Raw genomic sequence first — 12,588 nt, forward strand, 5'->3', positions numbered from 1 at the left:
TTAGGTTGCTTCCATGTTCTGGCTATTGTAAATAGTGCTACAATGAACACTGGGGTGCATGTATCCTTTTGAATTATGGTTTTCTCCAGATATATGCCCAGGAGTGGGATTGCTTGTACCAATACATTTTGTATAAATTTATTTATTTATTTATTTTTGGCTGCATTGGGTCTTCATTGCTGCACGCAGGCTTCTCTAGTTGTGGCAAGCAGGGGCTACTCTTCGTTGCGGTGCGCAGGCTTCTCATTGCGGTGGCTTCTCTTGTTGTGGAGCACAGGCTCTGGGCACGTGGGCTTCAGTAGTTGTGACACACGGGCTCAGTAGTTGTGGCTCGTGGGCTCTAGAACGCAGGCTCAGTAGTTGTGGCGCACGGGCTTAGCTGCTCCGCGACATGTGGGATCTTCCCGGACCAGGGCTCGAACCCATGTCCCCTGCATTGGCAGATGGATTCTTAAACACTGCGCCACCAGGGAAGTCCCTACCAATACATTTTGAAAAGACTTTCCAAAACCTTATTTAGCTCTTTATTAAGCAGTCACTTCAATTAACTCCCCTTCTCAAATTATCACCTAGCACAGGCCTGGTACATATTCAATAAATACTTAATGAATAAATTATAAATCTATTATTAAAGTCTTACACATTTTTTATCACTATCAAACCTTATACAGGTAGATCTATGGAACATAAGTTTGTGTTCCAGCCTTTCGATCCAGGTTGTCTTGTCATAATCAATAAAAATAACTACTTACATGTATATTGCTTATGCACAAATTTGAGGCAAGTTTTTTTTCCTCAAAGTCATAACTCAAAAAGAGGAAGCCATATTACATTCATTTACTCCACAGACATGTTCATTTTTTAACAATCTGTTGTCCAATTTATTCCTCAGAAATCAAGAGCTCTCCATCCTAAATAATAAAACTTAGATTCAAAAATATAAAATAAATCATGTAATTATATCTGGATGGAGGTGAATAAGCAATGGGAAAAATGGTATGAAATGCAATCAAGCAACAGCCATGGCAAAGATTTCACATTTTCTGAGATGGAAAGCCACTGGATTGTTCTGATTCACATTTTTAAAAGACATGAGATAGGCATTTGACCCCCATTTTACAGATGAGAACACTGAGGTTAACACATATGTTAAGAGACTCGCTCAAGGTCACAAAGCTAGTAAGTGGCAGGACTGAGATTCAAGCCCACGCTCTTCCCACCTCTTAACAATACCTCCAAAAACTCCCTGCTCAACACTCCTCTGCAACAGTCTCTCTTCTCCATCTCTTCATACCTCTCTGACTGCTTCTTTTTTTTTTTCCTCCACTCCAAAAATGAGCATTCAAGTTGTCTTCTCTTTCTAAACCCTTGCTGACCTAAAGACCTCTCTTCCTTGTTGACTTACCAGGGCTTCAACTTTCATCTCTATCTTACGACATAAAGAATATGTCATAAGAATAGAGATGAAACCTAAATCTCTATCCCCACCTTTTCCCTAGAACAGCAACTCTCCATTTCTCAATGCCTCTTGGTCATTTTCCACCCAGATATCGTACTAGTAGCTAAAACTCAATATGCCCCAATGCAATCCAGCATATTTCACTGAAGAGATTTTTTCCAAAGCACTACCTTGCACATATTCCAATAAACGAGGCTTAAAATCTTATAGCTTCATTGGATTCCTCCCCCTGCTTTACGTGAGTCACTGAATCCAAGATTTCTATATACCACTGCCAGATTAAGCTTTATGAAATAACTTCAAGCATACTACCTCTGTTGGCCACCTTTAGCGATCACCTACTACAACAAATAACGTCCAAATTCCACCTGCCATTCCCCAAAGCACACCATATCCTATTCTACCTGAATGTCTTTGTTCAAGCCATTCTTCTCCCTTATCCCCCACCTATTTCTACCTTTCCAAATCCTGTTTTCCCTTCAAGGCCATTAAAATGCCATCTCTCTCATTAAGTTTCCCCTTATCTCCCCAGCCAGATATGATCTTCTACCTCCATCTCTCAAACCACTTTAATATGTACCTTACAGTATTTATCTCAATGAATTTTATTACAGGATAATACATGCCTAGTCTCCCCTCCTTCTTACAATATAAGAAGTATGTCCCATTCATTTTTTTTTATTTTCCACCATACCACATAGCACACAGCTGCTATACACAGCAGCCTGCAAATAGCAGACTCAATAAATAACTGGTAAATGAATAGGGGACAAATATTCCAATACTAACCATCAAGGTTCAGATATATAATATTACTAAACCTAATCATCAAATCGTCTCCCCTCCATTTGTGTATATTTTTTCATCAATGTTTATCAGCAAATAATCATAAAAATGTTTTAATGAGTCAAAAGTTCATGAAAAATATAATTTTCTAAATAGTAAATAAGAGGTCTGGTTATTCAAAATAATCTGTACCACAGTAAATCAACTAGAGAGTTGGTTATGAAGGCAATCCAATGGAAAAATCTGTCACCACAGGGATGACCAGAGTGGATTTGGATCCCTAACTTCTCCAGGTGTGCTTCTCTCTCTACCGAAATGAACTATTCTATTGAAGAGGATAAACTTTCCCAGATAGAGGACCACTCCATTTGATTTGAAAAGAATTTTCTAGTGACAAGGCAAAAGGAACTAATGCCGACACTGAAAAATACTTATTAAGGATTTGTTGAAGGCTTTAAAATTTTTTTAAATCAACCAAATATCAATTTTAATAAGAATCTACTGACTCAGAAACATGAACAGCAATGGATCATAATTATTTAGATTCTATATTCCAAGATTTATTAATTTTTATCCCCGATTTAGTATTACTAAAGGGGCAAACAATAGTAAAGAAGATTTGGCCAGCTATACTCAGATAGATATATCTACTACAGAAAAGGGTGAGTTATGAAAGTGTTTAGTACAATATGTCTTCAACTTTCAACTAGAAGTAATGTGCTGGAAGTGTGCTTTGTACCCAACAGAGATCAGCCAAAGAATACCAAGAAGTCACATAGAAAAACAAGTTCAACACACTCCCAATCTCTTGTTGATGAATAGGAAAACTCATCATTTAATTGCTCATTTGAAAGACAAAGACCAAATGACTGTTACACCTCCAAAGGGATAATAACAAATCTTGTAAAAGAATCATCATTTACTTGTTGACTAGAAAAATAAAATGAGCCCCTCACCTCCACCCCTAAAGTAGGACTCAGGGAAAAATCAAAGGGGAATTAACCCACATTTTTACAAATGCCATGATCTCCAAATGTCAAATAATTCAAATATTCTCAGCAGCTTGTATTCCTTAATGATTTTAGTCTCTCTCTTTTTTTAAGTAAAAAACAAAAACAAATGGCCTATTACCAAAAATTTCAAAAAGTCTCATTGCTGGACTCATTTTCTCTACCTGCTAAAACACTGCCTTTAAAAACTCAGTGCACACTACGTGCCAGAAGCACTTCATATATTATGCCACATTTAATCCTTACTAGGGCCTCCAGAGTTAAAATTTACCGAAACTGAGGCTTAGAGTAGTTAGGTAATTTGTCTGAGGTTACCCAGCTAGTAAGTAGTGAGCTAGAATTCTAACATAGGCAATTTGATCCCAGAATCTAGGATCCTGCCTCCTAAGTCATACTGAAATACAGAAATCTGAACACCATCTTGTAAGTGGAGTTAAGCTTGAGAAGTTTTGTAGAATTACCATTTTTTCCATAAAATAAAACTGTGTGAGAACATTAAAAAAAAAAAAAAACTCCATCACTGAAATTTTAGTCAGTGGTTTTCAAGCCTTTTGCAACTAAAGACTGTCCATAAGTTGTTGTTGGTTTTTTTTATTCCTAAGAAATCCAACTCCTGCTTAAGTGTTTATGAACTTACACTCTAACAAGTCTGTTAAGATTATAAAATTCAAGGGGAGTAGATATTAAGTAAACACTTTTATACTCTGAAGAAGGGTGTAAACATCTGAAGGGCGCTGAAGAAGCAGGTTTTTAAATCATTCCTTCCCAAAATTGTGAAAGGTTCTACTCTGAAGTCAGCTAACGATAAATGCCAGTACCCTAATCTGGAGGTCCTGTGGAAAGACACCAGGAAAAACATAAGAAAGATCTTAGAACCACCTGAGACAACTGAACAAGCTTTCCTTTTAGAAAAGGCACCTAAGAATTTGAACAGCATAGAATCCATCCTCCTAAATGGGCAACTGTGTATTCTGAATTTGCCACAAAGTACCAAGGGCACTATGCATTCATTAATTTTAGTGGTAGTCAAGGGTTTAAACAGTTTAACAACTGTTTGTGAACGTGTGTAGTGATGGGTACCACTTATTGTGAATGCGTGGCAATAACTATATTCAAATTATAGCTTCCTGAAATACATTTTTGGTACATACATAAATTATTAGCACACATTACAACATATGTAGGATTCTTTTTTTAGAAAAAAAACTACATCAAGTAAATTGATGATGATGTTTTTTACAAATCGTGAAAACACATAGATTCACTGTGAAAAGGAACAGTCCATCTACATTTCAACATGGTTTAAGTATTAGAAGGTGAATACCAAGAACAGCTGTAGATACCACAATGAGAAAAGCATGAGAGCAGATGTATAGAACAAGAGAGTAAACCTGGGGACTTCCCTGGTGGTCCAGTAGCTAAGACTCCATGCTCCCAACGCAGGGGGCCCGGGTTCAATCCCTAGTCAGGAAACTAGATCCCACGTGCCGCAACTAAGAGTTCACGTGCCGCAACTAAGAGTTCACGTGCCGCAACTAAGAGTTCACATGCTGCAACTAAAGATCCCACATGCTGCAACTAAAAGATCCCGCGTGGGACTTCCCTGGTGGCCCAGTGGTTAAGACTTCGCCTTCCAATGCAGGGGGTGTGGGTTCGATCCCTGGTCAGGGAGCTAAGATTCCACTGCCTCCCAGCCAAAACAAAACATTAAAAAAAAAAGAAGCAATGTTGTAACAAATTCAATAGAGACTTCAAAAATGGTCCACATAAAAAAAAAAATGATCCCACACACCACAATGAAGATCCCACGTGCCACAACTAAGACCAGGCGCAGCCAGATAAATAAATAAATAAATTTTTAAAAAAAAATTTTTTTTTTAAAAAGAGAGTAAGCCTGAAAGGAACAAAAGGAATCAGTTTAGTACAACACACATGGTAATATTTCAAATGAAAAGCAGATATACAAGCAGATATAGATATAGGCTCCAGAAAATACTCTTGACTAAAATTTTCCCCCAACCCAGCTTCCCTTAAACTTCTCCTTTTCTATCAATGATGGCAACAGCATCAGACTTGAAATCCTGGAAGCATAAACAAGCCCTCACACTGCCCTAATATTCTCAGTCTCTAAGTCCTGTTCGTTCTTCCTATGAAATGCCTCTCCTGTGAAATGCCTCTAAAACTGCCGTTCCATTCTCTCTGGCACTACCTTAGACCTGCCAAATACTATCTCCTCACTCCTGAATTATTCATGAATTCATTCATTCATACCTGCACTCATTCAAACACTTACTGAAGCACCTACTGAAGTACCGTGCTAGTTCTGAATACAAACCACCATTCTAACTGGAGGTGGAGACACAGATCATAACGAATGCACTATTTTAATAACAGCAACGCTTGATTAGGGCCGCACTACATGATAGCTGCTATTCCAACACACTATTATCCCATTTAAATCCTCACGACAGCCCTAAGAGATGGGTATAATTACCTTCCGCAAAGCAAGGAGACTAAGGCTCAAAGAAGTGAGACAATTTTCCTAAGATTACACTGCTAATAAGCTGCAAAGTGAGATTCCATGAGAACTGATTCTTTCTACCACTTGAGTGAATCTACTGCATCAACTCCTAAACACTTTCCAATCCACTCTACCCATTTCGACCAGATTCATCATCTGAAAGCACCATTCTGTACTTGTAACCCCTTTGTTCAAAAAAAATCTCAATGGCACCTTTAGCCTGGCCTTCAGTCTTTGAGTCAAAAAAAAAAATAAAAATAAACTTTCCTTTCCCTTACTAGTTCTGAATCTTGGAAACTGCTTAATGTCTCTAACCTTCAGTTTTCCTACCTATGAAATGGAGATAAGACAGAGTTGTGCAAGGGTTAAATAAGAGAAAATACGTGAAGGTTTAAGCACATGAGTGTTCAATAAATAAGAGTTGTTATTACTCATACAGCTATACACAAAACTTCTGTTTCAGCCAATCAATACACGTACTACTTCTTTTACGAAACCACTTAGATTTCTGCCTCAATTCACACTATTCTCCCTCCGTTCCCTTAAGAATAAGTGTCCTATAAATATCTAATACATGAATCAATATCTGTACATCCTTATCTTCAAGGCCCAAGTCAAATGCTACTTCTTCCAAGGAGCCCTGCCTAGCCGCCCTCAATGAACTTCACACCTAACTTAAGTGCCACTGAGGGAATGGGGAAGAAAAAAATGCCGAATTATTCAAGACCTATTATGAACCAGAAAACATGATACATCTTCAGTGCATTATTTCACTTAATTCTCACAGAGAAAGACAAAGTAACTTGTACAAAGTCAAACAGCTAGTAACTGATGAAGCTGAGATTCAAAATCAGAAGTGGCTGATCCCTTTTAAAAGCTCACTTCTTCCCACACCACCTTGTATCTTGGTACCCTGGATAACACATTTAATCAATAACTACCTAACACTGACAAAGAGCAAAGTGTTGGTATATGCTCTAAGAGCCCCATCAACCCATACAAATATAACAAACAAAACTGTCATGAACTAATGCTTATCCATACCACCTGCAGTGGACTCTAATTGTTTCTATTCTCTTCTATTTCACTTAAAATAAAATACTGGTCAGTTCCCACTAATTTTACTTCACAACCACTCTTGAATAGCGACCCAGCTATCTTGTAATACAGATATTACAAGGCCAAATAAGATCGAGAATTTGTCCTCAAGAAGTATTGAATCTAGCTGGAGACATAATGGTAAAACACAAACTTTTCTTGCCCCCCTTGCCCCCAGCCCACCTACTGGAATAGAAGCTGGGCTTCTACTGCTCATGTTCCTGTTGCTCCCTCAAACTACCCTATCAGGAAATATAACCAGTAAATAATCTAGGCTGTAAATATGAAAAACATCAGGCCCTCAACAAATCGTTGTTGAATGAATGGATGAATGAATAAGTGAGGTACAGGGCTTCCCTGGTGGCGCAGTGGTTACGAATCCACCTGCCAATGCAGGGGACACGGGTTCGAGCCCTGGTCCGGGAAGACCCCACATGCCGCGGAGCAACTAAACCCGTGTGCCACAACTACTGAGCCTGCGCTCAAGAGCCCGCGAGCCACAACGACTGAAGCCCGCACGCCTAGAGCCGGTGCTCCGCAACAAGAGAATCCACCGCAATGAGAAGCCCGCACACCGCAACGAAGAGTAGACCCTGCTCGCCGCAACTAGAGAAAGCCCGCGCCCAGCAACAAAGACCCAACTCAGCCAAAAATAAATAAATAAATAAATAAACAAACAAACAAACAAATAAAAAGATCCCATTATCTCTTCCTTTAAAAAACAAAGTGAGGTACAATAAAAGTGCTATGGATTTTCAGAGGGAGAAATTACATACCATAAACTCTCTCCCCACATACCTCATAATCCTCTAAGGGAAGGAACAATCTCTTTGTATTACTGAATACATCGAGAGGGCAATCAAGTGTGTAGATATTCTATTTAAAAAAAAAAAATTGAGCTACGGACTGGCCACAATTCATGTGGAAAAGCAGATAAACATGGATCTTGGCCAAAGAAAATCAAGGAAGACATTTACAGCTCCAATGATAAGTTTATTATCAGCCTTTACTCTAGATCCTTACTATTCAAACTGTGGCTCTTGGTCCAGAAGTATTAATATTACCTGGGAGTTTGTTAGAAATGCAGAATCTCAGGCCCCACCCAGACCGACTAAATCAGAACCCCCATTTTAACATTCTCCCTCAGTGGATTCCTAACACACATTAAAGTTTGAAAAGCATAAGTATATATGATACAAATGAAACTGGCTTCCACAAGCTCAGAGGAAGTTACCATCTTCTCTGTTATCTCTGTAATAAATAATCAGACTTTTCAAGAAGTACTATAGATATGGTCATGACACACCTGCAGGAATATTAGGGTATAAATCTAAATCATTACTCAATGAGAAGTAAGAATTGACCATCCACTGAACATTGGATGGAACTTTTAGAAAACATACCAAAAATAAATATACCTTTGCCTTCTTAGGACACAGGCTCTATTGGGCAAGAAAATAAGAGAATGAATTTCAATAGCCAAAGTGATAAATCTTTAATACCAAGGATGAGATTATTGAAAAAAAAGAGATGCTGGTGAGAACATTTAAGAACAAACTTCTTTAACAATTCTCCGTGATACAAACACGTATTTCCAAGTATTCTCTATTTAAAACTCCAAACTTAGATTGCCCTACAGGTAAAGTTGTGTAATGAAGGACCTACCTGACATAAAGTCAGATCTCCTAAACATTTTCACTGACTCAAAGACTGGAACCACCCTTTAAAACACCAAGCAAAATCTCAACCACTTTGTGAACTTGCAAAATCACTTGCAAAACCCTCAAGCTACAATCCTCTCATCCCAAACTGAGACAAGATCTGAGGCCACAGGGACTTGACGTCCAATATGCCCTTTAAAAAAAAAAAAAAAAAAAAAAAATTGGGGAGGGCGCCCAAACAGGGGGAATTAGATGAGGAATGATTGCAGGCCATTTCTCATCGCCTCGCTGACCTACAACACCTCTCCACAAGGCAGGAGGGAGGGAAAATAACGCAGGTCTCTGAACTCACAATTTTAAGGGCCCCAAACTTAATCCTGAAGTTGGGAACCCATCTTCTCCCCAACAGGCATTCAGATGACAGCTCAACTTCTAATTCCCCTCCCCCTTCTCCCGTCTCCCGTAGGATCTGGGATATCCGCCCCTCGCGATCTCCCCCCATCCCTCCCACCCCCGTCAAAAATATCCTCCTGACCCTCCCAATGAGAAATCGACACAGGGCGAGTGCCCCGGGCCCCTCCGGAGCACGACTGCACGCCCTGGCCCATTCTCCACACTAAACTCGCCCTGGGGGAGGAGCTGATGGGTCTCACCAAGTACAGGGGGGCATAGATCTTCAGGGACTCCTCCAGGGCGCCCCTGGTGATCTGCACGAAGGAGACCCCGCAGGAAGGGTGCCAAGTGTGGCCGATCTCGTAGCAGTTATGAGGGATGGACTTGCTGAGGGCCGCCATGACGAGGAGCCGCGCGCAGGGGCCGGGAGGGGGTGAGCCGAAGCTCAGCAGGGAGGAAGAGGGGCGGGCAGCAAGCGCCCAACCGCCGCGGGCTCTCAGGGCGTGCCGGGGGTAGGTGCGGAATAGAGGGGAAAGCTCACGCGAGCCGGGTTACTCTGGGCCAAAGTCCTCCGAGGTTGAGCGCTCGGCGCACGGCAGCTCAAGGGGGCGGGGCGCGCATCAGGGAGGCGGGGAGAGGCGGAGCGTGCGCGCTCCCTCAAGCGGCCTCAGCCCGGGGCGCGCGCCCGCCTCTCGGAGCCCGGCTCAGCGCGGGGAGCAGAAGGTAGGAGAGCGCAGCTCGGGCACGCGCCCGCCGCCCCCTCCTTTAGCTCCGCGCCGGCGCGAGCGCGCCGAGAAAGATGTGCAAAGATAGGTGACTTGCGTAACACTGTACCCCAGTCTCTGTCCTCTAAAAGCCCAACCAAGTAGAACTGAGAGCAGTGGAAGAAAGGGATTAAATGTCTTTGTTGGAAGCTGGTGGAGGAAGACGATTGCCGGAGGAGAGCCTGGACAACCATCCTCCTCAGAACTGCCAGCTCTGCTACCCTAGAGTGCCAGGTAATAAATAGCTAAGGCTGCCTGCTGGTTGGGACGGCACTGCTCCCAGTTACTGGGCTTTCTAAGCTCTGCCGTGCCTGAGAAGGTTTGAAAAGTCTGTTAGCTGTGTTCTTGCACTTCCTGTTTGGGGAAAGGACAGTAGTAGATCATCCTCTCCAAACCCTGGGCCACTGAGCAGTCCGGTCTACAGCATACATCACAGGTGCTCATCAGCCAAATATGTAACCCAGCAAAGACTCACACGCCCCAGGCTCAGAAAGCCAGACTCTGACAGGAGGTGTTTGCAGCAAAGTAAAGGTTTATTGCAGGGCGCCAAGCAAGGGTGTGGGAGACAAGCCTCAGATCCACTCCCACTTGGTCTTTGAGTTAGGGGTTTCTTAAAAAGGAAAAACAAAGAGGCTAGGATTAATCATCATCTCGTGACATTTCTTAATCGTAGTTTCAGGAGTCAAGATGTCTCGAATTCTCAGGCCAGGTGGTCCATGGCTTCGGGGTCTGTGAGCTCATCTTGCCCTGGAGAAACAACCTGAGTTTGTACACTAATAATGATGATATCTATAATAGCAGTTTTAGTACATTAATGATGTTATCACAACAGCAGTTTTAGTCATCTGACTAGTTGATTAATGTTCAGTTACCACAGTATTGAGGACGGGGGGAAAAGAAAGGAAATTAAATTTCAGATAGATTAATCATAAACTCAGTAGGGGAACTCAGTTTTAGGGGGACTTGGCTTCAAATAGTACACATAGTAGAGGCAGCAGTGGTCTTAGAACTCATACCTGGCTAGAGAGCTTGGCCAACAATTGGCATGACAAGGAACTTGTGCGGCCTATGAGTCTTATAACCCCACTAAATATCAGTTTCCTCACCTATAAATATCTTTCCAGTTTCCTTGGAATTACAAATTCTAAAGTTTCGTAAAGCAGGAACTTGCCATTAGACTGTTTAATATTTTTATGTACAACCTTTAGAGGAATCCCATTCATTCATTCTACAAATATTTACTGAGCACATACTATTTTCAGGCACTGTTCTAAGCTCTGTAGATTCAGATGTGAACAAGAGAGACAAGGTTTCCACCCACCTCTCCTTCTCCTCCTCCTAGCGCCACAGAGCTGGAGCCAGAGCTCCCAATGCAGCCCCAGGCACTGTGGCTTCTGGAGTTACAGTGAATGATGAAGTCATCAAAGTTTTTAATGATAGGAAAATAAGGAAATCTTCTACACAAAAGAAGATAAAAAGGAAAGAAAGAAAGGAAGGAGGGAAGGAAGGGAGGAAGAAAGAAGGCCTCTTCTGTTTAAATGATGAGAAAGGACAAATAATTGTAGAGGAAGCAAAGCAGATCTTGGCAAATGACACTGGTGATACCATAGAGGATCCCTACACATCTTTTGTGAAGTTGCTACCTCTGAATGATTGCCAGTTTGCTCTGTATGATGCCACATACAAAACAAGAGTCTAAGAAAGAAGACCTGGTATTGATATTTATACTCTGGGCTTCTAAGAGTGCACCTTTAAAAAGCAAGATGATTTATGCTAGCTCCAAAGATGCCGTTAAAAAGAAATTTACATATATTAAACACAAGTGGCATGTAAATGGCATGGGTGAGATTAAGGAGCATTTGTCACTTGGAGAGAAATTGGGAGACAGTGTAGTAGTCTCACTTGATGGAAAACCCTTACTTATAAAATGACAGTCAAATGCCATCTGGGTGTTAAGGAGCTTCCACTTCTGCAGCTCAGTCAATTGGAATAGTGTTGGATTTTGTTTTGGTTTTTCCCCTTCCCCAATGGGCCCTTTCTAAACAGTGAATGAAGGAAATATCATTCAAGCAGCCTATCAGTGATTGCCATTAGACTGTTTAATACTATTACTTTTATGTACAACCCAAGGAATGCTTTCCCATCATATTTTAGACAAAACAGCTAGTTATATGAAAACTTAGTTATGTTATAAGAAAACTAAACAAGACAATATGAGATAGGTGTAATAATAATATAACATAGTATAAACTAAATAAGATAATATAAGAGGAGTACTCAGATTGAAAGCCCAGAAGAACAGTGGTAAAAAGATAAAAGTTTGTCTCTCTGGGGACTTCCCTGGTGGCGCAGTGGTTGAGAATCTGCCTGTCAATGCAGGGGACACGGGTTCGAGCCCTGGTCCGGAAAGATCCCACATGCCGCAGAGCAGCTAAGCCTGTGTGCCACAACTACTGAGCCTGCGCTCTAGAGCCCACGAGCCACAACTACTGAGACCGCGTGCCACAACTACTGGAGCCCACGCACCTAGAGCCCGTGCTCTGCAACAAGAGAAGCCACTGCAATGAGAAGCCCATGCATGGCAACGAAGAGCAGCCCCCGCTCGCCAAAACTAGAGAAAAGACCGCGCGCAACAACAAAGACCCAACACAGCCAAAAATAAATAAATAATAAATAAATAAATGTATAAAAAAAAATAGTTTGTCTCTCTCTCTCTCTCTGATAAATATAGACAGTCTTAGTCTAAGATGGTGGCTCCATACCCATCAGGGATCCCTGACTTCTTCTGACAGGTTGCTCTGCAGACTATTACCTGTGATTTCCGTCCTAACTTATAAGTTGGCTGCTTCACCTTGAGCCATGACTTCCACGTGCTAGCCAGGAAGACCAGCCAAAG

General features: G+C 41.4%; 2 protein-coding genes across 2 annotated transcripts in view; one reads left to right on the forward strand and one right to left on the reverse strand.

Annotated features, from left to right (window-relative positions):
• Nucleotides 1-9,530, reverse strand: part of TMEM135 (transmembrane protein 135) — a 243,351-nt gene extending 233,821 nt beyond the window's left edge. The window contains exon 1 of the mRNA XM_036860344.1: nucleotides 9,189-9,530. Coding sequence (XP_036716239.1) covers nucleotides 9,189-9,329 — 141 coding nt within the window. The 5' untranslated portion in view covers nucleotides 9,330-9,530. The remainder of the gene's footprint in view (nucleotides 1-9,188) is intronic.
• Nucleotides 9,531-9,826: 296 nt separating this feature from the next.
• LOC118899504 (cofilin-2-like) lies at nucleotides 9,827-11,623 on the forward strand. Its single transcript, XM_036861287.1, is given in 3 exon segments — nucleotides 9,827-9,919; nucleotides 11,035-11,381; nucleotides 11,383-11,623. Coding segments are annotated over 3 exon segments (681 nt in total).
• Nucleotides 11,624-12,588: the final 965 nt, after the last annotated feature.

The sequence above is a fragment of the Balaenoptera musculus genome, chromosome 8, assembly GCF_009873245.2.
Source record: "Balaenoptera musculus isolate JJ_BM4_2016_0621 chromosome 8, mBalMus1.pri.v3, whole genome shotgun sequence".
NCBI lineage: Eukaryota > Metazoa > Chordata > Mammalia > Artiodactyla > Balaenopteridae > Balaenoptera > Balaenoptera musculus.